Below are 26,110 nucleotides of genomic sequence, written 5' to 3' on the forward strand. Positions count from 1 at the left end.
GAAAGAGGGAACAAGGTTACAGAAAACAAAATTCAGTTCTTTGGAAAAAAGATCCCTATTATTACATTCATTTTCTGTACACGGTATTACTTTTGCAAGGCATATTTTATAGTTTGACACAGAGAAACTACACTGAAAATGTTCTGTTAGAAATACTGGAGGATTCTTCGCATTTAACCAGCACAGTTTGCTTGGTAATCTAAAGGCAGAATACCTAAACTAGCCAAAAGTATTTGCAAAGCTGAGAGATACTGCATGGTTCCCAGCCTTTACAAAACCTGGAAGTGGTGACCTGACTCTAGGCAGCCTTGCAATCCTCAAACTTAAAAAAAGCAGCGAAACAAACTCCAGCCATCAACCCAGCAAGCCAGGATTAGGCACCAGTGGAAGACAGGGATTTCTGATTGTATCCTGTCTCGCCAAAGACTCACCACTGCCCCTGCACGAACCTACACCGCATTAGGGCAATGCCCAACATCAGCACATTACAATCATGCCTACAAAGATGTGCACACGGTAATCCCACACTGGAATGGCATCCTGCCTGTGAAGTATCCCTGTGTGTAGGTAGAAAAAGCTGGACCTAACATTGTATTGTGAAGGATCACGCTGTACCACGAACACCTCCTACTTATTATTACCTATAAACTACCCACCTGATCACTAGCAGCTAAAGAACAGCAGCATAAAAAGAAGAGCAGGGGAAATCTCCCCCTTTCCCTGCACTAAGTCTCTAGTTTCTTTTGGTTCACAGTTGCCTCACTTTGTCACTGCATTGTGCAAAGAAGTGAAATATGTCCTTGTTGAACTGACAAAGTGCAATAGGTTATGTGAAGTTAAACTGACTGAGCAGGTGTGGACTAGAGGGTACTTGTCCCTATAACATCTGCTGGGATTGTGCCTTGCTTGGGTGATGAAGCCAAAGCACAGAGAAGCCCAGAAACTGCAGCAGAGCCAAGGGAGCATTCGATGCTCTGCAGTGGCAAAAGGCTGGCTTGGCTCTGCTCAGTTGTGGCCCATTTGACTCCTCAGAGATTGGCGTTTTGCTAAGTTTGGGAAATGCCTTGCTGCAGACTCTGTCTGAACCAAGCACTGGTGTAAGAAGCAGATGCATTTGTAATATATATCTGGATACCTGTGGCTATAAGGGTAGGAAATCGTCCGGGCGTCAGCGCAGAAAACACTGCTGGTATTTTAACACGTACATTGTCCTGAATCCCCGTCCCGCTGTCCCCGTAAACACCATTGTGCTTTTCATCAGCCACATTTGCAGCAGCAGCAGCAGGGAGATTTCGCCTGAAATGGGATTGCTGACCCAGCAGCCGCCCGGACAATGTGACGGGTGCTCCCAGGCAGCACAAAGCCCCCCTTTCCAGAAAGCCGTCGCACAAAGCCGAAATCCCTTGCCCGCCCCATCCTGCTGGGCTCGGCACATCCCTGCCGCCAGTGCGGGGCGAGGCGGCCGGGCTGAGCGGCGGTGCTCGGCAGGCTGGAGCGACAACATGCCCTTGCCGAGGCGCCGGTCGTCCTTCCTGGGGCAGCAGCCCTCTACCTCCACGGCGGAGAGCTCGGGGCCGCCCGGCCGCCGGGTGAGCGTCGGCGGTGGAGGGAGCCTGTCGAGACCCCCCGGCGTCTACGTGGGCACCGTTCCCACCGGCGGCGTGAGCAGCCTGGGCACCCGAGTGTCCCGTAGAGCCCTGGGCATCAGCAGCGTCTTCCTCCAGGGTCTCCGCAGCTCCGCCGCCGCCGTGCCCCTGGCCCCGGGGCTGGATAGGGGCAGGGCTCTCTCCTACGAAAGCCTGAACGGCTGCTTGGTGGAGTACATCGAGAAGGTGCGAGCTCTCGAGCAGGTCAACCAGGAGCTGGAGGAGCACATCAGAGTCTACCTGGACAAGAAGGCGGCCAGCGTGGGCAGCTGGGGAGCGCTCCGGGAGAACTGGGAGGCGATTTACCACCAGGTGAGCGCCGGGGCGCTGCCGGCAGCCGGGGAGCGGGAGGGAGCCGCACGGCATTGGCCACTGCGAGCGCCGAGGGACGAGGCTGCTCACGGCAGCCGACTGATTTCGAGGCGCGGTGCCCGAGACAGAGGGTAGCAAATCTATCTTCATGATAGTTAGCATTATCATTTCACAGTGTGTTGTGGAAAATGCCTATTAAGCGGGAGAATTGCCTCAGGCATCGTGCGCATGGGAGCGATTGAAATGCACCCCAAGGCGCCAAAGTCTGGGCTGATTAGAATGGGTGGGATTTTTTCCTTAATTTTTTTCTTTTTTTAAATCTGGGGTTATTACACTGAGTATCAAAATTATTAAAAGAAACCTGCTAGGACTGAATTAGGGTATCCTTCAACATGCAAGCACGTTGTGTGTTTTTTTAATCAGCAGTTCAGATTTTTACTTTATTCCCGTTTGCTTAATAACATTTTCAAAAGCTCTATTTATTTAAAAATAATAATTACATGGCTACAAATGAGTGGCTCCCTTCCTTCCCTTTGTCACCCCACCATACATTACTCCCACCTTCTCCATATGGCACAAATGTTTATTATATGAGTGTGAAATGGTGTCTGTATTGACCTCATGGAAAGAAAGAGTTCCTTTTGCTGACCAGTAGGACCAGTAAGGCTTTGCAGACTAATGTCCTGCTTGCAGCAAACACAGGGCTCTGCCTGCTGAGGTCTTGGTGTCCCACAGAAGTCCTGGCTTCCCAGCTCCCAGCCAGTGGGAGTGGACAGGGCTCTGAAGAGCTGGAGTCTGGCATCTTGCACACCTCTTCCCAGCAGCACTTGTGCAGGCACAGAAAATGCCATCAGTGGGTCTTCATAAAGCTTGAGAGCCAACTTTAAATTGCCTGGGACAGTTGTGTGTTTTAACTTGGGCTGGCCAGTTTTACTCAGCACTTTTAGGGCAGGTCTTCTCCCAGAAAGCTACAAATGTTTTTTGAACTCTGTATGTGGTGGCATAAGCTGTTGCACAAAGATCATGTCAGCAGAAACACCCAGCTAAGCATCAGCTTTTAAAGTTGCTGCCCTTTTGTATTAGCAAACAACATTACTGCTTCCTGAAGGGACTAGCTGCTGAAGGAAAGGGGTGCTCTGAACCCAGGGTGCTTCCATACAGCCATCCTCACAATAGCTCAAACCTATTCTCTCACTGAGGAAGATGGGGACTTTGGTGGGGTACAGGGAGTTAATCCTTTGCAGTCGCCATCCCATGTTTTCCAGACGAGAGACCTATTTTGTAGTTGTAGACTTCACCTTTAAATCCTACTGGGACTTATGGTTAAGACCAAAAGTGTGGGACCACGGGCACCTTAGGATTTTGTTTATGTAAACCCCCAACAGTAACAGTGCAGATGAACCTGCTCATGTAATAATGTTTCAGTCCAAACTGCTTTCCTTTCAACCTTTATTTATAGTCATCCTTGCCTCTAATGAAATCTAGACTGGGTTCTTCCTCTGTGTTGGGCTCTTCCTATATGAAAATCAGAAAAATAAAGCTATGTAGTAATAGCATTTGTGAGTATTATAGAAAAGAAGAGAAAAAGATTAACATCATCCGTATCTATTTAACTATCAAAACACATCAGAGAACACATAAAATTTTCTGAATTGCTTCAATTAAATCAATAAAAGAGGCATCACTTAGTGGGTTTTGTCTTTCACGGATATGATCCAAAGCTGTTACGCACAATTCTGACTAATAGATTTCTTTGCTTTTTTTACTAAGCATTTAACCAAAAATGAAAGGAGGAACAGATCCAGCCCAAACACCAATTAACTCATTCGTCGTGGAGCTAATTGACAAAATTATGTCAGCATCAACATCCAACTCGTCACATTTATTAAAATAATGTCAAAATCAGTTGCTGCAGCAACAGCTGAAATCACATGAAGTCAGAACCCTCCTGCCACAACATGTCCCAAATGGAAAAGTAAAAGGTGTTGAGGAGCAAGGTGTAGCAGAAATGACAGACACCTGGCAGATACATTCCTAGATGCAATTTTTGTAAATATATTCAGATTTTCTACAGATGTCCATATCCACCTTGATTTATTTAAGAATGGCATACCCCATTTTCAGCTTCTTGTAAAATCTGAGTATTCATTTTGATTCCTGGCCAGGCCCATGGATTCAGCTGGGAGAGGTGCCCAGCAGCCATAAAATCCCTCAGTGCCATCCACACAAAGCAACTGTGAAAGTTTTGGGGCAGAAAACCACTAGAGCAGGCACCTGGTTTAGCCCAAGCACTCATGACAGGAACAGTTTTTGAAAAAGAAGCAGCAAACAAAAATATACAATTAGGAGGGGGTCTAAGCATAAGCCCTTTCCTCTTGCCCTGTTAGTGAGCAGATGAGAATTGGCCACGCAGGACTGTCCTGGTCCCAAAATCAGAAATGTGAAAGGCCCATCTCTGCAGCGACACAGGAGAGATGCCAGGAGACCCAAAGTCTCGTTTCCCTCCTGCCCTTCATGGGATGTGCTCCAGCATCCCAAATTTTGGGTAGTTGTATTCCCAGCAATAACAACTGCGTGCCAGCATATCCCCCAAACACAGAGCTAGGAAAAAACGTGTCAGCGAGTGACTCAGAGGGTGTGAGTGGAGAATCCCTCGGGAAAAAGCACTCGTGTTTCCTTGCAATTGTCAGAGCTATGGCTGCAGCAGGGGATCACTGGTGGGAGTTGAATGATGGAAAGCCACTCTCCAGCTCGCAGCACTAATTATCTGCCTGGGCAGCTGGCTTTTAGCAGAGCAGGTGGACACACACTAATTGGGACAGGCGCAAAGCAAGAGGCTATTTGCAGGAAAAGAAGGAAATGAAAAATCCTTGCCAAGAGGAATTTATGTGACAGAATTACAATTTCATGACAGAAATATAAATTTTACCCTATGCATACCCTTCTTCTCCAGACTTCATCCCGGTCTTCTTGTGGAAAATCCTATCTCTAATCAAATGTGTCTCTTCTGCAGAATAGGAGACTGTTTGCAATGGCAATTCCTTCCCAGAGAACAGGGCAGCATCTGGGAGAAGTGGATGCTTGAAACAGTCTCAGTGAGTTTATGGAGAGAAGAGGGTAGCTCAGCCTCTGCGACTGTTCAATTACAGCTGCATGGGAGACGCAGATTTATTTTGTCTATGAGATGGCATGTAGTGCAGTTCAGATCACAGGAGTAAACACAAAAGCAGGAGAAGGAATCAACATCCTGGACCAATTTTATCATTGCTGTGACTGATCATGACATCATGTGCTTGGTTAGGAGCATTTGAAAGACCTCCAGACTTTTTCTACAGAGCTACTTTTATTTGCACTTGGCCTTACTTTCAGCATTTACTGAGTGTGGATATTGAGCCTGGAGAACACACAGGTCTAACAGCCTGAGGAATTGCCACATTTGGACTCATACCCACTAATTTATTTGATGCAGGGTCAGGGGAGCTGCTGAGTGCTTCTTGTGACACAATCTAGCACAAGACAGTGCGTGATCAGTGTGTGTAAATGGGTGAAATAGCACTCTGCTACTCCTCTAAGGGTACAACAAACTCCCACAAAATGGCACAAAGATTGATCAACTGCCCTACAGAGGATGGCAGTGAATTAGTTATAATTATGTTCTCTCAGCCACCTCCAACAGCATAAATTTGGGCTGCCTTCACAGGTAGCTATGAAGGGTGTGAGGTTTTCTCCTTGTGCTTAGACAACAATACAGTTTTACAGATCATCTCTTCAAGAGGTATCTCCTGGTTTCAGAACCATTCTTTGGTGCAGTCCTGTGTACTTGTAAAATATCTGATGTATAAATGGAGTCGAATTTCCCTGGATGCAGCAGGAATCAGCAAAGGGCACATCAATCTTCTCAACCTCTCTCCAGGTATTACCTTTCCTGAGGCAATGCAACAAATGCTGCTCTTGCTGCCTTTGACATTTCCTCCTTCAGGCTCTGAGAAAAGGTTCAACATGGAAAGCATGACCAAAAACATGAAGAGTTTACTGCTTGGCAGTGGCTTTTAGCCTGATTTTAGTTGTGAATTAAAAAGTGTTGGAGGCAATGGTCTGGTATCAACTATTTCCTTGAGTGTGTGGAAGGAAAGACTAGATCTGCATCTTCTGATCTTTCTCCGTGGAGGCATTTGCTTTAACTGAAGTGAACTTAAAAGCCAGAGAAGTTTCCATTACATGAATAATTAAACCATGAGCTTCATTATCACGGACCACACCTGAGGCCATGAATTTAGTAGCAGTCGGAAAGGATTTGGACTTTTGTAAGAATAGCAAAACAATACAAAGCTGCAGATAAAGTACAGCTGAGATTTTGAAGGGCATAGTAAATCTTGCAATGCCAAACTCGGCCAAATCTCTGTTAAAAATCAAAAGTTGCCTGTCACCAGGGATAAGGGATAAATTCTCCCTGTAAATGTCTATATCACATCACACTTATCAAGTCTGGCATCTGCCCGCTTCCTTGAAGCAGCTGTTTATCCTTGATTCCAGTTGTAACCCAGCAAATGGGCCAGCATGATGATGCAGAATTTGATGAGACTTTTATCCCAAAAAATGAACATCGCATTTTCATGTCCATAAAATCACAATGATATCAAAGAAAATTTTTACTGTTTTTTTAATTAAGATGTTTAATACCATGAATACTCACTGTTAGTTCAAGTCCTGAAAAAATTCGTGATCAAGAGGCGTATGTGCATCACAGATCCGAGAGTTGAAAGACAAAGTGTGACTGAAAGGAGCCATTATTAGTAATAATATTTGCATTTTTTTAACTCTTCCCATTTTGGCTCTTTAAATGCCATATGAGCATCAGTGACTTAAGCCTCCCAGAAGCCCTTTGAGGCAGGACAGCATGACCTTCTGCTTTACAAGCAGAGGAGGCAATGTCTAAGTGCTTGCTGGGTTGCAAACCCTCTCATTTCCAATGGACACAAAGAAGGGAGTTTCCTGAACTGCTGCATCATGTGTTTTAGTAGGTGTGTCAGCAAAGCGGCTACAAATCTGTCTCGATAATGCTGGGTGTTTTCACCCAGCTACTGATTAATAGGAGAATTAGATCAAACAAAAGAGCCACTAGATGGAAGACTTACATCTCTTCTTCTGGAGCCTAAGAAAGGGCTTTCACAGCTCATGCAAATCAGAGGGAATTTCTCAGGAAACATGGTTTCTACAAAGACATTAATGTAATTATTTACCCTTCAAGTTCAGTCAGATTTAAAGGGCACACAGGTGATTTCCAGGAGGGCTGAAAAGTTGATACCTGCTGGTTTCCATTGCAACACTCATCCCTGAAGTTTTCCAAACATTAGTTTGGGGGTTTTTTCTGTACTATATTTACTTACATGGCAGAGTTCAGGTTTTTGTGCAGTTTTGGAAAGCCCTGGACTTTCTCACTGAGCCTTTGACTTTAGCTGCTGGTCTATGAACAGGAGAGTTGGGGTATTGACTGAAGGCTCAGGAGTATGGGAAAGACATCCACTGTGGGATGGGTAAAAGTCACCTCAAATGCCTCAATAAATCCACAAAATCACTAATGAAAAACACTTTTAGAAACCAGTCTGTCTTCGTATAGATTCAGAAATCCAGGCAGCAGCAATTCACCAGGTATTGCCTGCTTCTGCTTTTGTTGCAGCCCAAAAGCCATTTTACACCATTTTACACCAGATTCAGCCTCTAAACTTAACTATTAACATGCCTCTGAGTGCCACTGTGCAGCTCACAGGATTTGATGTTACTTTTGCTCACAGAATGTTCCCAATTCCCTCAAAGACATTAATTTTCATCAGACTTTAGGTCAGATGTTGTAACTGCTCGGGATCCCTGCCGGAGGCAAACGTGTTTGTTCCAACAGAGCAGGGCAAATCACAGGGCAGCATTTCTGCTCCTTGACTTAGTCAGGAAAAAATAAAAGCTTCTGTGAAAATCCACACATGTATGAGTTGGCAGGAAGACAAAATAACTTCTGTTGGAAAAAAGAAAAGAAAAAAAAAGGTAGAAAAACAAAGCAACCAAGATTTCAGAGTGTGTGTCAAAGAATTCCCTCTACCTGTGTGCTGCTGCCATATAAAAACTAAATGTCATTTCCCCATCCTTCAGGAGAAACTCGTGTCCTGTGCAAGTGAACTTGAGAACAGCAGAGTAGCAGCACATCCCCAAAGTCCCAGCTCTGCTCAGCTGCTCTGAAACAGATGGACATAGATGGACAACCCAGGGTTTGGGGAGTTAGGGCAGTGCTGGTAAAGTGGGGTTGCAAAAAATCAGGGAGAAGGAAATAAGGGGTTGAACAATGAAGAGCAGCCAGTTCTGTGTGCAAATGAGTACACAGAGCTCTTCTGTACTCATGTGCTGCACAGCAAGGCTGGCTGGTGTGTGGTGAGAGATTATCTCTTTGCCCACCCTGTGGCTTTCATGACATCTCTGACTTCTGTGCTTCTGCTGCGCTCCCTAGTTTTCTCAGCCAAAAAGCCGAAACGGGGGCTTCTTTTTTTTTTTTTCCCCTGAGTGGCAGTATTTACAGGACCTCTCTCCTCTGTCTAGATGCTATTTTCATGCAATGTGTTAGAACTGTGTGTCTCTGAGATGGCCTAGCCCTCTATCATACCGGTTGGAATTGGCCAAGAAATCCCACAGTTAATAAAAATATGTTCCCCATGCAATGGCATGAAACAAGCTCCAGCCCAGGCTTCCAGCCACAGCCACCTTCCCTGGTTTTTCCTAACAGTAGGTGAGAATTAAGAAAACCACTTTCTGAACTCCTGTTCCTCATCAGATTGAAAAGATGTGGAGTGCTTTTAACTTCATGATCCATTATGGACATAATGGGTAGTGAAGGAACAGGTTGTTTCTCCACGTTGCTCCTTATCAGATGCCTGCAGGTATTATACATTTGTTGGTCCAAACATTTGTAAGACATTTGGAACAGTAAGCCACTCTTCTTGAGGGTAAATGTTAATTACCACCTAGAAATGCTTCAGCCTTGCACACCCACAGCCACTCCATCACCAAGCAGCCTCAGAGCAGGAGGGAACATAAAGCAACAACTCCACTTGAGATCTACTTGAGATAACTCGTCTGGATGCAGCCTTGATTTTTCCACCTTGCATGGTGTGTTTCACCTTGGAGGAACAGAATGCTTTGGGTGATTTGAAATTTTACTTAGTTACAAACTTAATTATCTAAGGAAAGATTTTTCTGCTTCAATAACTCTTCTGGCCAGCTTAAAAATCTGATCTTATTCATGTGGTGATTTAGTTTTAACTGCAAATCTTCATAGGTGTCTCCTGAAAAACACCAAAGAAATGTTCAGTTTAGCTTTTCCAGAGTGACAGCCTGGATCAAGGGGTGACTGGAACTCCCAGGTAGTTACTTGCAGAGGTGATCACTCTAAGCCTGGTACTGAATTCTGCATGTGTTTAGTCACCTCCAAGCTCAGTGCACGTGTGACTCCAGGGCAGACAGTGGTCTTTTCCCCCTTTTTATTGTGTTATATAACCTTCCTGAATCAAAACAAGCAGCTAAGTCACAAGCCTTTCATGTTTGCTTACCCCTCAAGTGCCTCTTGGACATTAGAGATCCAGCCCAGAGCCATAGCAATGATAGCACAGTCTGATTTGCACGATCTTTCCAATCAGTGTAATAATCTTTGAAGGCTGCCCTGCTTCTCAGGTCTCATATCTATCGCAAGAGCCTAGAGGATCCCATAGGAGAAGGAAAGCGACGCTCTGGGAGCTGAGGAGGGCTCGCAGGCGGCATGAGCAACAAGTATTCCGTGGCTCCCTGAGGAGGACGACCCTGAAGAGGACTGCTGATATGGGAAGTAGAATAGGAACTGCATAAGTGCTGCTTAAATTGTATCTAGAAAGTATAAGTGGGACTTAAATGGTGAAAATACCTTGTGCACAGCAATGAATTTTGCCCCTTGCAAACAGCTGATGATCAGAATAAATGTGTTTCTACAAGAAGATGAGTGCTTAGAAGGAACGATGAGCAGTTTGATGACAAATTACAGCCTATTTGCAGAGAATTTGTGAATTTATATGTACAAAACTAATTGATTAAATTATCTGGAATGAGTCACTTGAACAGAACACTTTTAGGATAAAGGATTGTTTTCAGAATCAAAGCTGTACATCTGCTTAAGATACATGTGCTGAAGCTCTTCATTTCTTGAGCTCTGTTGTATCTTTCTTCTAGGTGGGTGAAGCAGTCCTTGAAAATGCTCGTCTTATGCTGCACACCGAGAATATTCAAGCCTGTGCTGAAGATTTTAAAGACAGGTAGTGTTGTGGTGGCACCTAGCTGGCCACTTTCTTTGAAACTTTGCCTTGGTGAACATTTGTGTTGTAGGGGAGTAATGTTAGGGAGCAGAATGGGCTTGTTTTTTAAGTTGCATATTCATGTTCAACACCCTGATTTGGGATAAAAGTAATGATGGTGCTAATATAATTTTGGCATATTTTGAAGATTTATAGTAACCAAAAATGTGCATAAGCAAAATGACAAGCTAGTCTCAACACAGACATTTATCTTAGTGCAGACATTGGTCGCTCACTGAGAGATCAGCATTCATTCAAATTTGAGTTGGCTTTTTATAAAGGCAAACTTTCATGTGCTATTTGATTGTAATTCAGTACCACACAAGTGTTTTTGGGAGTAACAGCAGTTCAAAAGCAAGAAGTGCACCACTACAAACATCAAGGTGGAAATGTTAGACAAGAAAACAGAAATGAGCTGCGCTGATTTTCCTTGTATTTACTGAGAAAAATAAGTAGTAAAAGAAGATCTTAAATACTGGCAAACTACTTTTTTATTGTCTTTCTCTTTAAAAAGCCTGATATTCACATATATGAGCGCATGAAGCTCTTTAAATTTTACTCAGGAGACATGCTCCTTCTAGCTTTTTTTACTCATAATGGTCTCATTCATTTACAAATAGCTTTTTGCAAGCTCTGACACACAAACCATACTTCAAACTGATTGATTTTTATTTCCTATGGTTTTTATCATCCCTATAACTTCTGTTTCTCTCTCTGTGGCAATATTTTATTTAATCATAAAACCAAATTGTGTTAATCATTCTAAAGTTTGCGTTTTATTTCTGAAAGGTACCACTATGAGATACTCATTTTATGGCTTTACATCCAGCAAGTTACACTCATATTTTAAGTAGCTTTGAAAAAATATGTTTTAAAAGTGTCAGCTGACTTGGTCAAGCAGTCTACACAACAAAAACAATGTTGAATCAATCCATGGCATAGTGAAAGCTCCTGGTTCTCACTGGGATCAGCTGCCACTCTCCCAAGCTTTAAATTCCCAGCGATGAAGGTGACTACCAAGGGGGGTTCCAACTAACCTGCCAGCCCCTCCTGTCTAACCTTCCTGGCCACCAGGTCCCCAGGTTGGATGGGTTTGGCATAAAAGTCTCCCACCCAAAAAGATTCACAATGCAATCCACATTTTCAATGAAAACCCTAAAATAAAAATGTACAAACAAGAGCAATGCAGCAGGCAGTGTTGTGGAATAGAAACTGCCTGACAAAATGTCCTTACCATTACAGCCATGGTTTGGAAATGAGCCATTTGTTCTAACAGCCATTATAGCTGACAAACCAACCACCCAAATTTTCTCTTTATTTTGATACTACAGGGATTTGGTCTTAGGGATGGGCCAGGACCCTGGAACACAGACCACACTTCCATTGGCATGTCTGTTTGTAAAAGTAATGCTTGATGTGTGTTTTTCTTTAACCATTGCTCTAAAAGGTTTTTATGTAGAGAAGTCAGTAGTTTTTCTCATTTTACAGCCAAGGCAGCTGAGAAAAAGCCTCCCATAGTGATACTGCATATAAATATCTGATCCAGCAAGATCATGAGCCTCTCTGTGCTTATTCTGGAATCCTATCAGGTTGATAACCATTGTAGCAGATACTGCTAACGTGGCCTGTTTTCTTACACTCTGAATTAATGACAGGGTACTTCAGGCAGTTAAACTTAAGTATAGAGAGAGACAAGGTGAGAGCCAAGTATATTGTCTGTGCTTCTGTGCCTCTGGGACACACTAGCTCATTAGTAGAAATAGTGTCATTTGAAAAAAAAAGACAGGTTTTACTTGCTGAGCTTTGCTCTGTTGAATTTTGTGGTTTGGGTTTTTTCCTCCGCAGGTATGAAAATGAGCAGCCATTCAGAAAGGCAGTGGAAGATGAAATTAATTCCCTATATAAAGTGATTGATGATGCTAATTTAACTAAAATGGATCTGGAGAGTCAGATAGAAAGCATGAAGGAAGAACTAACTTTGCTGTCAAAGAATCATGAAGAAGTAAGTCCAGACTTGGGACACGGCAAAGCCAATGTGTGCCTGTTTCATCGGGTTGGTATCATACGTCCAGTGCAAAGCAAGCATTGAAAACTCCACCTGCCGTGTCTGGGTGGGGGGATTTTCCTGAAACCTACTCCTATTTCTTTCTTCACCTTTAACTCAAAGGACTAACACCTGAGGCATTATCAAATTACTTACATTGTTAACCCTTTCTCATTTGATAAATGTGACACGGAGGAGATGCCTTTACTTCATTTCTTGTCAGACACCACATGCCCAGTCACATAGGTGGGCATCTCAACAGCCAGATCTGATGGAAGGAGAAAGTGCATGTGCAGGAAACTATCTCTGGTCCTGCTGCACTAATGTTGAGCATTAATCAGGTTCTTTTGAAAATACCCTGCTTGGCTTAGCAAGGTGCTTGGTTCCCAAAACTGAGTCTCTCTTGAGAGGCACACCACTGAAGCAAGTCACAGGGACAGTGGCATGAAGGAGTGGTTTAGGTGGCTTTAAAGAATCACCATCAAAGGTGTTGTCAAAAGCAGGTTTAATGTGAGTTGTGGAAATGCAATTTAAGTTTGATAGCAAAGTTCACTCTATTACTTACTATATAATGAAGCTCTCATAGGAAAATTGGATTAGAATCAATCTAGAATGATTTACATGGAAATCGGTTATGCAAAGGGTAAAGGTGCTAAAGGGTAAGGGTTCAAAAGGGTTAGGAGAGCTCCTCTCATGAGGCTTAGGGAAGACCCCCCTTGCTTTTTAAACTCCTGATGGAGATTAGGTGCAGCTGAATCCAAACTTAACCTCAAACTTGGTCAATAGTTTATACCTAAAGGATTTGTCAGCACCTGATCACTGACTAGTTTAACATTTACGAAATGATCCAATAGGATTTCCTACAGATCTGGGATGGCAGTATTCATACTATACTTGAATTTAAAGCAATTCACACACTCAAACACAAAGACATGAAGTATGTACAAAGGTGCCTGTTAAAAATTTCCTTCAAGTTCAGTGCAACACTCAAGTCAGATGCTTCTGCATCTCTCAGCAGGTGAAGGTTGAGTCTTGAGGAGTAGTGGGGGTATCCCAGACCCCACCATCAGCTTTTGGCAGCAGTTCTCTAGTTATTGCAAACTTGAGTGTTTGCGAGCTCCAAGAGGTGTCCCAGTCAAAGGGAGATTGCTGCTCACAGCTCACCGTAGTCAGGAGAGCTCAAAGGAGCCATTGTTTATAGAGTCACAAGATGATTGGCTCCAGTCATCTGTCAGTCTCCACCCTGACTGTAATCCAAGATGATAAATACTGGAATTTTCCTCAGAAGTCTGGTAACAAAAATATTGTTCCACTTGGGCTGTGATTCAGGCAAATAACATTCCAAGGATATCCTAGGTTAGCTGACTATCTTTTGTCCCCTTCCTTTGTTAGGCAACAGAAGTTTGTTAGGCAACAGAAGCTCCTAGGAACAGTGTTCCTGCTAAGCTCAAGGAAAGCTTAACTGGCCAGGAGCCATTGATTGATTAAGGCTGAGGTCTGTAAAGAATTCCTGGAACCACAGAAAGGCCCAGCAGGGTGGGTAGCATGCACCACCACAGACAGGCAGCTAGAAGGGAAGCCCATACTACCCAATTTTGCAATACTTTCCCACTTACTCACTGCATTCACCAACACTATTTGCATGAATGTGGTTTACCCCCTTCAGCAGACATTTCAGGATTGAACACAAACCAGCATCTTTTCCATGGGGATTTTAATATGATGCTGTTACTAATCCCACATAAGGGGCAGCAAGCAACTGTGCTGGTCCCTTCAAAGTAAGATAGAGCTTGAATTGTGATGGCTCATGAAAGCAAGGTACTATGCTACCTTCATTTCTCACTGGTTGTTCCTCCAACCACAAGATTTCAGCAACACTGTCTTGCCAAGATGAGGTTGAACCACCATCTCCCTACTTGCATCAGTCTAATCACAAGGCTGGCATTTTGCAGAAAATAACCAGTGGCTTCAACACCAGTGCATGGTAGGAGAAAGATGGAAGTTGTTTTATATAAGAGGGAAAAGAGAAAATGGATAGAAATAAACAAGGTCCCCTCTAAACCTCCAAGTATTGCAATGACTGCTGTGAACCAGAAAAGCTGGTGCTGATGCTGTTCTCTGTCTGTAGCTATGGCATAATGAGAACACTAGCTTTCCAACAGCTCCTCTTGATCCACATGTAGGTAGAAAGGAGCCCTTGCAGGGTGGAGAGATGCTCCTTTCTTTACCTATTGGGAGTACCTGAGCATTTGCAGAACCACTTCAGCACAGGCCTGGTTTTCCCATGGCAGTACCACCAGGGGAAGCTGCTTAAGAGAAATGACAGAATAAAGGCTAGAAGAAACTATTGCTGAGCTCTGGCACAACAAAGTCCCAAGGAATTTCTGAGCTAATTCAAACCTTTCTTTCCACTGGTGCTCCCACTAGCAAATTCATGCCAAATCCTTGTGAAGCTTATGTGAACTTGGAGTGGGCACATTTTGAGGTTTGCATTCTTGCAGGTTCATAATTCACATAATTCCCACCCATTTTTTCCAGTATTGTCACTGTCAGGGGCCATTGCTTACAAATACAATTCCCAGATGCTTTTACACTACCTGTTTTTTTGTGTCGATAACACAACTAAACAGACTGATGTAAAAGGACTGGAGTGCCAGACAGTTTAGGTACATGTGAAAATCTCATTTATTCTCATGTTCCTGAACATGATGTACAACTGATTTGCTACCTTTAAGCATGCAATTCTAGACCTGTTAATTCTCTACTGATTACATTTTTTTGGAGCACCTATATGTAAAGAAGGAACAGAATGCTGTCACAGAGGAGAGTCCTCTTCATCTAACGTGCACACACATAAAATACACACATGGCTCACACAAGCTGTGAGGCTGTAGACATCCTACTGCTTTGCACATCCTGTATTTTCCAGGAAATGCATGCCAATGCTCCCACATGGTGCAGCAGCAAGGGAAGAGCAGCATTTGATATCCTGTAAGCGGTTAGTTCCTTGGCCCAAAGTCCACACTGCAGCTTTACTGGTAACATAGTTGAGGTGATTTTGGGTCCCAGCTGTGCAGAATGCACGTGTCAAGCACTGGTTGCTGGAGAAACTTGCCACTGTTGAGAGAGCTGCTCCAGGCACTGCCTTGGTGCAAGGCTTCAGTCTCCTTCCACCAAGGGGGAAACTCTTCCAGTACCCTAGATCTGCAGAAAGGGATCCCATACAGAAGCAAGGCAAACCCACCTCTGAAAAAGAAACCCTTCAGTGCACTAAATGATTAGTATAGAGACATCTTTTGGGACCAAATTGTTTATCCTGTCTGTGGCACCAAAAGAGCTCTTCCTTGAGCTTCTCTGAAGATACCATTCAATTGTCCAGTTCACTTTCTGTATGTCTGTTATTTTTGTTCAAGGATGTGAAGGTATTATACAAGCAGCTTGCTGGATCTCAGCTGGAAGAACTTGATGTTCCCCTGGGAAGTGGCCTGGATGACATTCTGGAAAAAATCAGAATCCACTGGGAGAGAGACATTGAAAAGAATCGTGCTGAGACAGGTGCCCTGCTCCGTACCAAGGTCAGCACTCTGTAACCCACTCCAACATCACAGGATTTGAAGCAAACACAAAATATCTCTAATATTCTGCAGTATCTTTGAGGATTGGGTGTTTGTTGAGGGTTTTTTTGAAACAAAAGAAGATACTAAAAATCTAAAGTATTTTAGTCCGAGTCCATGGGAGAATGCACTTATAAATAAATATCAATGGCTTTCTTGGGATGCACAGAGTTAAGCACTGGTGGAAAAGGCCCTGCTCATATCACAGGTATCTGTGGGAGCCTTTTAAGGGTTCTTAATTGTTGACTAAGGAAAACAAACTTTATCAGTTGATACCTTCTGTGTAGGTTAAGCCACTGCTATTACCTTTCTTACTAGGGCCGTTCCTCCACTTAATAATTTACAGGAGTCTATAAATCAAGAGGCCAAAGCACATTGCCCTCTACACTACAGACTCCCCATTGGTTTCTCCTCGATATTGTTTCCTTTGGCAGTGGTGGGAAAACTAGATATTAACTTAGAAATGAAAAGTGATGATAATAGCCATTCCCTTTAAATAGGAATTCTCCTCTCCTGAGGTTGAGACATCCTTTTAATGCAGCTTTTTTTCTGTCATGAAGGATCACTCATTTTCCAAAGTGTCTGTCTGAAGTAAGTATTTTTGCAGAGCTGAAGCATTAAGTTCAGTGGATGATCCTGTATGTTAGAAGCCATCTCGTTCTGAGCTGGCTCTTAGGGCAGAGCATGACAGAGTAAATAGGGAGAACAATGAAGATGGTGAAGGGCCTTGAGGGGAAGTTGTATGAGGAGTGGCTGAGGTCACTTGGTTTGTTCAGCTTGGGGAAGAGGAGACTAAAGGGAGACCTCATTGCAATCTGCAATTTTCCCATGAGGGGAAGTGGAGGGGCAGACACTGATCTCTTCTCTGTGGTGACCAGTGACAGTCTGAGGAAATGGCCTGAAGTTGTGTCAGAGGCCACTTAGATTGGTCATTAGAAAAAGGTTCTTCCCCCAGAGGGTGGTTGGGCACTAAACAGGCTCCCCAGGGAAGTGGTCGCAGCACCACTGTGAACCACAGCACTCTGAACTGACAGAGTTCAAGAAGGGTTTAGACAATGCTCTCAAGCACATGATGTGACTCTTGGGGTGTCCTGTGCAGGACCAGGAGTTGGACTCGATGATCTTTGTGGGTCCCTTCCAACTCAGTATATTCTGTGATTCTGTGAAATCATACCTACAGCGGCACTACAGAAACACACAGCAAAACCATATAAATACATCCTCCCTGTTCCAAGGTAAAGAGCTGCCATGAGAGGTGTAGGGAGTATCAAAGGCAAACAGCAAGAAAAAACAACAAAACCAGGAAATATGTTTGCAAACATATGTGCAAGCTCTGGGTTAATGTTCAAAATAAAGAATAAAATTCCTGTGACAACAGTGATACCAACATTGCTAGGAAACATACAAGAAGCCAAGCAGAGGGGTTTATCCCAGAGATCTCAAGTTTGTTAGAATGCCAGACTGTTACTAAGCAAAGTTTTCATAAGGTTAGTCTGTGGGGCCTGATTTTCAGCTCATACAGTTCAAAGGAAGTGAGTGACAGAGTAATAAACTGCACGAGCCTGGAGAGTGCCTCCATACAAAGCACATGCAGCCCTGAAAAGCCAGGGCATCCTCAGTAGCCTCTTGAGCTTTTCCCTGAAAATTTGTTCCTGACCCACTGCCAGGTTTCAGCAAAATTAGCATCACTCTGATGGCACCAAATTCTTCAGTGTTCCCACTTTCCTGTCCTGCTTGTTCTTCCTCCTTCTGTGCAAAAACACCCTTACAACTTCTTTCTTCCTATTTCTTTCACACCTTCAATATCTGGTCTTTCAGCTGCTCAGAGACATTGTTTGTGGAGAAAACTGCCAGCTCAATACTGGACTGCTCTATCATATCTTTGATACTCAACCCACCCCTACTTGGCCATCTTGGTCTAAGCTCTTACTAGTTTCAGTTGTTCCTGTTTTTGTTTGGTTTTTAATGGAACAAAGAAGCAGAATATCACAGATTTCTGGAAAGATCGGTTCTGGCTCTGCACAGGTTCTGGGTATGACATGCCAGGGGCTTTTTTTCCACAAATTAAACCCAGATTATGCAGTTTTGTGTCCCTTATCTCCTACAGACACAGATCTATTCACATTACTGCTGCGTATACAGATAACAAGAGTTTAGCTTTTATCAACTAAGCCTGTTGTTTTATATCATCTTTTGAGGCTAAGTTGTATCACTTGGTTATCCACACCACAAAAAACTTGCCCTTACTCCTACATCACAGGAAGGAGAGCAGTTCCCTCCATTCCTTTGCTCTTCATTACCAGTTTCTTCAATGTCTCTCTGTAAGGTTTTCCTTGATCCCTAATATTTTAATTTCTTTTTTCTGTACCTACTCTCTGGCGTACCTGTGACTAACTCTGACCAAGGTGTTTCAAATGATGTCCTAGCACTGACTTAGACATGAGGGCAGTATTTTTGTTATTTTCTGGCCATTACCTTGCCTCATTTGCTTTGTCTTGTGACTAGACTTGCAGTCTTGGGTAGATTTTTCAAGCATATTTGGGCACCAAGACACCCCAATTTAAATCCATACCTAACAGGGCTTCACATGGACCTTTTTAGATGAGTAACCTCAAAACTCAAGCCCACTGGTTTCACCTGTGCACTTTTTTGTGTGTAGCGCTCAAAACCTTTGCCCAAATTGACATGAGTGATTTAAACCCTTGTAAGACATACACACTATTTAGTATTTTTCCCCAGAAAAGATGCTTTACTTAATGGTGCGCTGTTCATTCATGTAGTTTGAGTCCACACATCCAACCCTGCTCATTGCTAATCTGTGTTGTTTTCTGTCATCCATAAATCCTTCTAGCTCATGCTTCATTCCCAAGGCAGTAGATCCTGAGGTATCAAGCTGTTAAGCTTCTGTCTTAATGGAACTAGACCTTAATCTTCCTCTTCATGTTCTGTCTCTTGACCAGTTGTTGATCCATGGAAATGTTCTGGCCTGAGCACAGGGCACAGCCCTGCACAGTTACACAGCTTTCTCTGTTGTCCTCATAAAAGAAGAAATTATGTGAATTATGCCAGTTGTTTGTCCCTTTTTTGCTACTTTGCTAAAATGTTCCCAGTATTCTCAAGAGCTTTTCAAAGTAACTTTCCTTCCTTAGATACCATGCTGGTCAGCTTTGGGTGTTGGTGTTCCATTCCTAACCATTCTTTCATTATCTGGATTCCATGAATAACAGACTAATGAGGGATTCTGTGTTCATGCACAATGTTTGGCTCAGAACTGTACTGACATGTTGAAAATCCACAGATTCCAAGGAAACTCACGCATCAACATGAAAAAGTTTAGGAGGATTATTTCACCCTCTCCCTCCATTAATCTAGTTGTTTGTGGCCACCACATGTATAGCCTTTCCCTTACAGAGCACCTCAGGAATAGAATCCCTGGAAAACATGAATTGCCTAGTGAAGAGAACACACAGACCTTCTGCATTTCTCTACAGAAGGAACCCCAAAGCTGAGGCCAAGTGTCATGCCCAACAGCATCCCACACATGGACTCTTGGGGCTGGTAATCCTTTAAGGAGAGTGGGGAAATCCTGTGTGTCCCTTTTGGGGCACATTCAGTGTGTCCCTTTAGAGCACATTCGGTGTGTGCTTACTTGCTGTGTCCTCCTCAGTATTTAGGACCTGATGTGGCCACCTCCATCTACTCCATCTGCCTGTTCTGTCGTTCACACCACAAATGTCAGGTTCATAGCTTAGGGTACTCCTGGAGGGGTTTCAGTGTCACCTGTGGTAAGGGCAAGCTGGATTTATAGGTAGCATTTGGGCCACCAGCAGGGTAAATGTAAAAGGCTTCTGGTAATGGGTGCAGGCTCTAAACAAAGATGCAAAGGCGCCTTCCCTTCCCTGTGCCTCACTTTAAAAAGAGGCATTTATGGTCCTCATGACCTAAGAAGGTGCAGACTATACTCTCAACACAATTTAGGAGACACAATTTACTCCAGAGTGGCAGGTCTATGATCACTGGATCACCAGGAGTCGTGAGGTAGAATTATGTCTCTCTGAAGCACAAGACCCAATAAAGTATCTCTAGAATACACAGGATCTGTGCGATTTGCTGGAAAGGACAGGTTTGGTGTTTGGATTGAAATTCAGCTCTCTGCAACACAGGTTCCCAAATCTCAAGTTATGTTTGAGACTTAACTTGTACTTAAATGACCTTTTTCCACTGAGGCTATTTCATTCACAATATACAAGGTGTGGGGTTCGGATGATGGTTCAATTAAAAAAAAAATTTGGTGCATGTCCCAGATTTTTTAAAATTTGATCTTACTTTTAAAATATCAGAATGCATAATCTAAAAGGAGAACAGGGTCAAGATGAAGTTTCAGAGTGGGATGGAAGTATTTTGCATTGTTTAATTTTAGCATCAACCACAAGAAATGTAGGTTTTGACTGAAGAATTGTATTTTCTAGAGAGCTCAGAACTCTGGGCTGGAAAACCTTGATCTCAGCCCTTATTAAAAAGTATAGAAATTTTATTTTTACTAAGGTACTTTTTCCTTCACCTATTTTTAAGGAACCTGAACTAAACACATATTAACCCCCACAAGCCAAAAGAGCAGGAAATTGCATAACAATGACTTAATTAACAGAAATTAATTTTTTGACCCCTGTGGCATGACTTGCTATCTGACTCATAGAATCACACGTGAAAAATTAAGGTGTGAATAGTTCTGAAGCATAATAGACTAAGTGAAGACATCCAACTTTTTAAGAAATGTTATAGTATGGCTATAAAATGAACAATTACATCAATGTTTTCTCTTTAGAGATAATTTTAAACATACTAGTATGAATTCTGAGCAGCTGTTGTTGACATGGATAAAATATATACACTTGTGTGCGTAAGCCATTTTACAGTAAATGTCTAGAAATTATGATAATTTTGACACTAAGAAGTATCCAGAATTGTTCAGCAAAGGGATTTAACATACAGGAATTAAACTTAGAGTCAGAATTGCCACAAACTGTGAAAAAATTACTGTCAGTTTGGTATGTAAGGAAGCTAAACCATAATTTGCGTAGGTTGTGATGACAGTCGCCTTCTTTTACCAGCAACAGGCTGAGACAACGGCTGCCGTGAGAACCCAGGAGGAAGAGCTGGTGGAGGGCCTCAGAACCGAGTTCCACGAAACTGCCTGCAAAATACAGAGCTTGCAAGCAGAAACTGAATCTTTGAGAACCTTGGTAAGGAATGCTGGGGTTTCAGGGGGTGTATTCTGTGCGAACTCAACACACCCTCTGAGAGCATTCCCATCTTGGGATGCGCAGTTAAGAATGAATCCCATTTTCTAGTGATGCCAGACATTTCTGGGCTTTTCTTGATTGTTATAGTTCTCTAAGTGTCCCATATTTGACAACCAGGCTCCAAATTTCAATCTTCAGTGTATTCATACTCAATAATAATTTCACTGAGATTGCTTGGTAGTGTAGTACTTGACAACGTGATGAATACCTGCACCTTGTAAAAGTACTTCAACTTTTGTAATGATAATACCTAATATCAAAATATCTGAAGAAAGGAATTCTCAAAATATATAGTCAATAGAGATATTGGCCAAACCGGAATAAAAATGACTATGAAGCATATGAAAATTGACCGATTTATTGTCTGCTGTCCTGCCCTTGCAGAAGAGGGGTCTGGAGAACTCTTTATACGATGCCAAGCACTGGCATGACATCGAACTGCAGAACCTAGGCTCTGTCATTTCCAAGCTGGAGGCAGAGATGGGAGAAATCAAAGTAGAAACCGAGCAGCAGCAGAGGGATCGTGAAAATCTGCTGACTAGCAAACAACAGCTGGAGAAAGACATTGCTGCATATCACTGCCTCCTGGATGGAGAGCAAAGCAGGTACTTGTCCTTAAAGGGATGGAGAACATGTTACGTGGGAAGGGGTTGCTGGAAGCAGGAGGACTGGGGTGGTTCTCATGTTTCATAAGGCTGGCTGGTGGATGGTTGGTTTGGAAAAGCTGCCAAAGGGGAAGAACACAGCAAGGGTTGGGCTTTTCTAAGATCCTTACTCACCCTAAGTCCTGGAACCTCTGAGAATCTGATCCACAGATTTTGACTTGCTCTTCTGCTCAGACAAGAGCAGAATTTTACAATAATCAAATCCTGCTAAAACTGGTGAGATTTCACCAGCTGAACTGAGGATAGTACTTGCTTCTGCAATTTTCCTATTTGTAGTAGTGACCAATTTTTATTTTGATCTCTTTTTTTACTTACAGCTGATTATGAAACTCCCAGCCCACAGAAGACCATTGCCATTAAAGCAAAAGATGTCACTGCCAAATATGTTCGTGGAAGCTAAAAACCCATCAAAGCAGCCTGCTTTATTCAGTTTGATTCAACAATCAAAGTAGGTTGTAGCTTGAACAACTTTATTAGACCCTCCTCATGTAATTGCTTTGCTTACAGATTTCAATTTACTCATGTTGTTAAAATTATAATAAAAATAAAGAATATCAGGCTTTTGTTTGACTTTTTCTTTCCTTCCAGTATTTTTCATGATAGCTGGAGCGGGTTGGATTAAGAACATTTCCATTTCCCAGCAAGTAAACTTTCTTTTCACAGTACAAATACATCAAGACTGAGCTACCCCTCCACTGTGCACACAGCAGCCACATGGAAACAGTGAGTGCTCTGTTGTGTCACAAGACCATCAGCTCATTAGTGTGAAATCTAATTCAAACAATGCTGAAGAAGTTAAGCGTACTGTTAACTCAATGGGATTTATTTTGTAATATACAAACCAGCGGAATCATTAACCCCAGCATCCCAACAGTACTTTATAAACACATTTTTAAGTCCAGACTAAACTTCTGGAGAAACTGAAGGTGCAGGAGAGCAACAGCAGTTCAGTCTGCAGTCCAGGTTACATCCTTTTACTGTATACTGAGAGCCCAAGCCAGGGTGTCAGTTTGAGCAAATGTGATACTTTTTGATATATTGAGATATTGATATATTTTTATATTTGTTTTTATATCGTTGATCTTTCTTGATATCAACATCCCTCCAAGACAGGTCGGCCAAACTTCTTTTTCAACAGGAATCCACATATCATCAACCTGTTGGCTGACCTTAGGTAGTTTCCTGTATTTTGATGGCATCACTATGAAAAAGATTTGCCATCTTTCACTTCTGACTTTTCTTCTATACTTTAAACATTGATAACCTCACTGTATTGCATGTGCAGTATGGTCACATAAAATGCCAAGATGGATTTTGTATTTTCAGAGAAATATAATGAACCTTAGCTCCCATCACACAAATTTTAGGCAGATGGCTGGTTACCACCACAAGTTTCTGCACAGGGATGAAGTTAACTATACATGTGTTTGTTGGATTGGGACTTAGAAGATCAGCAGTTACACTGGGTGAAAACACAGTTCATTAAATGGACTCCAAGACTACTGAGAAATGGCATATGTTAGAGGACACAACGGCATACAGCATATATGAGAGGCAGTCTATAGCTACCTTGATTTTCAGTTGAAACATTAGCTAAGAAAGCTACTTAGATTTTAACAACTGATAAAATACCCTCCAAATCCACTAAACTTGATCAACCAGCGAATTACAGGAATAGGCACACAAGTATTCTCATGCCTTTCCTTGAACATTCCCCCACACATGAAAAATCCTTCCTCATACAGCTGCTTGATCCTTCATTTAATCTCTGCAAAAAGTCCATCTGGCATGTACCACCTGCAAGATTTTGATAAAAAATTACTGGATTAAAAGATTACCCAACAACAACTAAAAAAATAAAGGCAGATTATGGCAGATTCTGTTTTTTTCCTCACAGAATGTAGGCTCCTCAGAGCAGCAATAATACCTTCTTACACATCAGCACAGACATAATTTGCCAGGCTGAGACTCCATCAAGAAAAGTGACAGTGAGAGAAAATACAGACAAATATGAGACAAGAAATTAGATGGCACAGACCCTTGGGTTGGGGCCAAATGGATGGTGTCTAGGAATGGTCACTTTTTGGCATTAAGAAAACATAACCTCCCACTCATTTTTGACACAGAAGAGAACAATCTCCCTATGACTTGAAAGTGAAGAGGGAATTTAAAAAACATAAGAATATACAATCTGGATTTGGATCCCTTTGCTATCTTCCAGTGATGTTTCAGGTATGAAAAGCAACTGCCAACTATACCACTGTAAAACTGTTCTTTAAAAATGTCATTCAAGGAGATAGACCTGATGAAATTCTGACTCTACAATTATACTCTGATGTGAAAGAAGGGTTTTTTTTAAAAGTTTTTTACGTGCCATGAGGCATAACTAGGTTAATACTAAGTTGTTTATTCATTGGAATGGAAATAGTTTCTTGCAAAATCATCAAGGTATTTCATCATAGGGAAGTGTCTGGAAAAGAAGGAAGCATCTAAGAATATATAATGAATTTCCAGCAGTTTTTCTATCTATTCCTAGCAAAGACCAAAAGCCACAGGAAAGATTATTTTTGTGAATAGTCCATCAGAAGTCAAAGGCAGCATGTCTGGCCCTTCTAAATCAAAGTGCTTTCATACTAATGCTAAAGCTCTTGTGAAGAAATTTCTCTGTACTTTTACACAGACTGCTCTGTGTAACTAGCTAGCTATGCAGCGCCTCCAGTGTGTCTTCCAGCCTGAATGCTAAGCACTGACAGTTTTCACCATGTGAGATGAGAGGTTGTGAGAGTATGAGAGACTAAAGGCTTTCACAACTATCAGTAAGCACTAAGGTTCATAAATTGATTTAGCTTTGTATTTGTGCTCTAGTCTAGCAGTTGCTCTATTAAATACTCATGAACATGTTTCCAACTGGCTTTCCTCAGAAAATCAGGACCAGAAAACAGATTTTATTATCTCTCACTGCAGTATCACTCACACCTATATTCCTGTGAAGGGATTTGTGGCATTTACTGTTATGAACACTCAGGATGCAATCAGAGAGCACAGCTGCTGCACACAAGGACATCTCTGCTTCCCCTCATGTGCTACGTATTCCCATTGTAACATCTTGTGTTAGCACCAACACCTGGCTGATGTCTCGGGAGACAGTTCAAGAATCAAAATCAGCAGAAAACTAGCCTTGCAAAACTTGGTTTTGCCACTTGGTTCCTTGAATCAGGCCACTGCAGGGGCAGACATGTACCAGTGGCAGCACAGGGATGGGAGGGGGAGAGGAACTAGTCCAGACTGTAAAGCACAGCCACCCTCCTTGGTGATAGCTAGTCACTAGGTCAGATAAGCAGGGCTATCAAGCCATATGTGTACTTTATACTCCACCCAGCCAGACACAGCTTCTTCTGCACCACAGCTTGAACACACACTGCTGTATCCTCAGGGGAAGCAGAGGGAAGCCACCTCCACGTGAGCTCCTGCCTCATTTAAGATTTTACACTGAGCAGCAACATAGCCCACCAGCTAGGAATTGGAACTCTAGCCTATCATTCTGCTGCTTATATTTTAGCATAAGCATTCTTATACTGATTCTGTGATTAAAAGATTATTTTTAAGGTCACTTTAAAGCTGGTATTGTCTAAAATTTAACAATTTAACAAACCACCATGCACCACTGCCACCAGTGCTTGCTTTCAGATGGCAATTACTGGTGAAGAAAAGGGCACAATAAAACTTTTCCCTTCTGACTGTAGAGCTCAGAAAGTACAGCAAACTCTGAGCTCAGAGGAAAGTTAAGCTCCTGAAGAGAAGTGGGCCCATGCTGTGATGAGGACTCCAGCAGAACTCTTCTGCCAGCTGCTCTACACCTAAGGGCACCTTCTCCAATTTCCTCAAGCAGGCATCTGCCCAGGAGTTACTGAATGTTTTTCTGCTTGTGCTCTGCAAATGTCAAAGCAGTTCACAGTGCCATCACCTTCATATCACAGAATGGAGATAACTGGGTACAAAGAAAGATGAAACACTAGGATACTGGAAATGGAAGTCTGCTCCTAACTCTTGCATCACCCACAACTCACTCTAGCTTTCCTTTCTTCAGTTTCTCCATGCAAACAGTGGCTGCTGCATCACTTTCCCTACATGCATTAATGCTTCACGCCTCAGGCTTTATGAAACAC

The 26,110-nt window shown here is 42.7% G+C and overlaps 1 protein-coding gene across 2 annotated transcripts; it reads left to right on the forward strand.

The window, feature by feature from the left end:
- Positions 1-1,342: 1,342 nt before the first annotated feature.
- On the forward strand, positions 1,343-22,508 carry BFSP2 (beaded filament structural protein 2). 2 transcript variants are annotated; one of them, XM_085051283.1, is made up of 7 exons: positions 1,343-1,958; positions 10,197-10,279; positions 12,164-12,320; positions 15,776-15,937; positions 21,094-21,219; positions 21,664-21,884; positions 22,262-22,508. In XM_085051283.1, the coding sequence occupies exons 1-7, from the start codon at positions 1,503-1,505 to the stop codon at positions 22,263-22,265; spliced, it is 1,209 nt and encodes a 402-aa protein (XP_084907409.1). In that variant the 5' UTR covers positions 1,343-1,502; the 3' UTR covers positions 22,266-22,508. The 2 variants fall into 2 exon arrangements, with proteins under 2 accessions (XP_084907409.1, XP_084907408.1); XM_085051282.1 differs by having other exon boundaries at positions 1,346-1,958; positions 21,088-21,219; positions 22,262-22,506.
- The last annotated feature ends 3,602 nt before the right edge of the window (positions 22,509-26,110 follow it).

Source organism: Lichenostomus cassidix, chromosome 2 (genome assembly GCF_008360975.1).
Source record: "Lichenostomus cassidix isolate B80296 chromosome 2, HeHo_3.0, whole genome shotgun sequence".
Lineage (NCBI taxonomy): Eukaryota > Metazoa > Chordata > Aves > Passeriformes > Meliphagidae > Lichenostomus > Lichenostomus cassidix.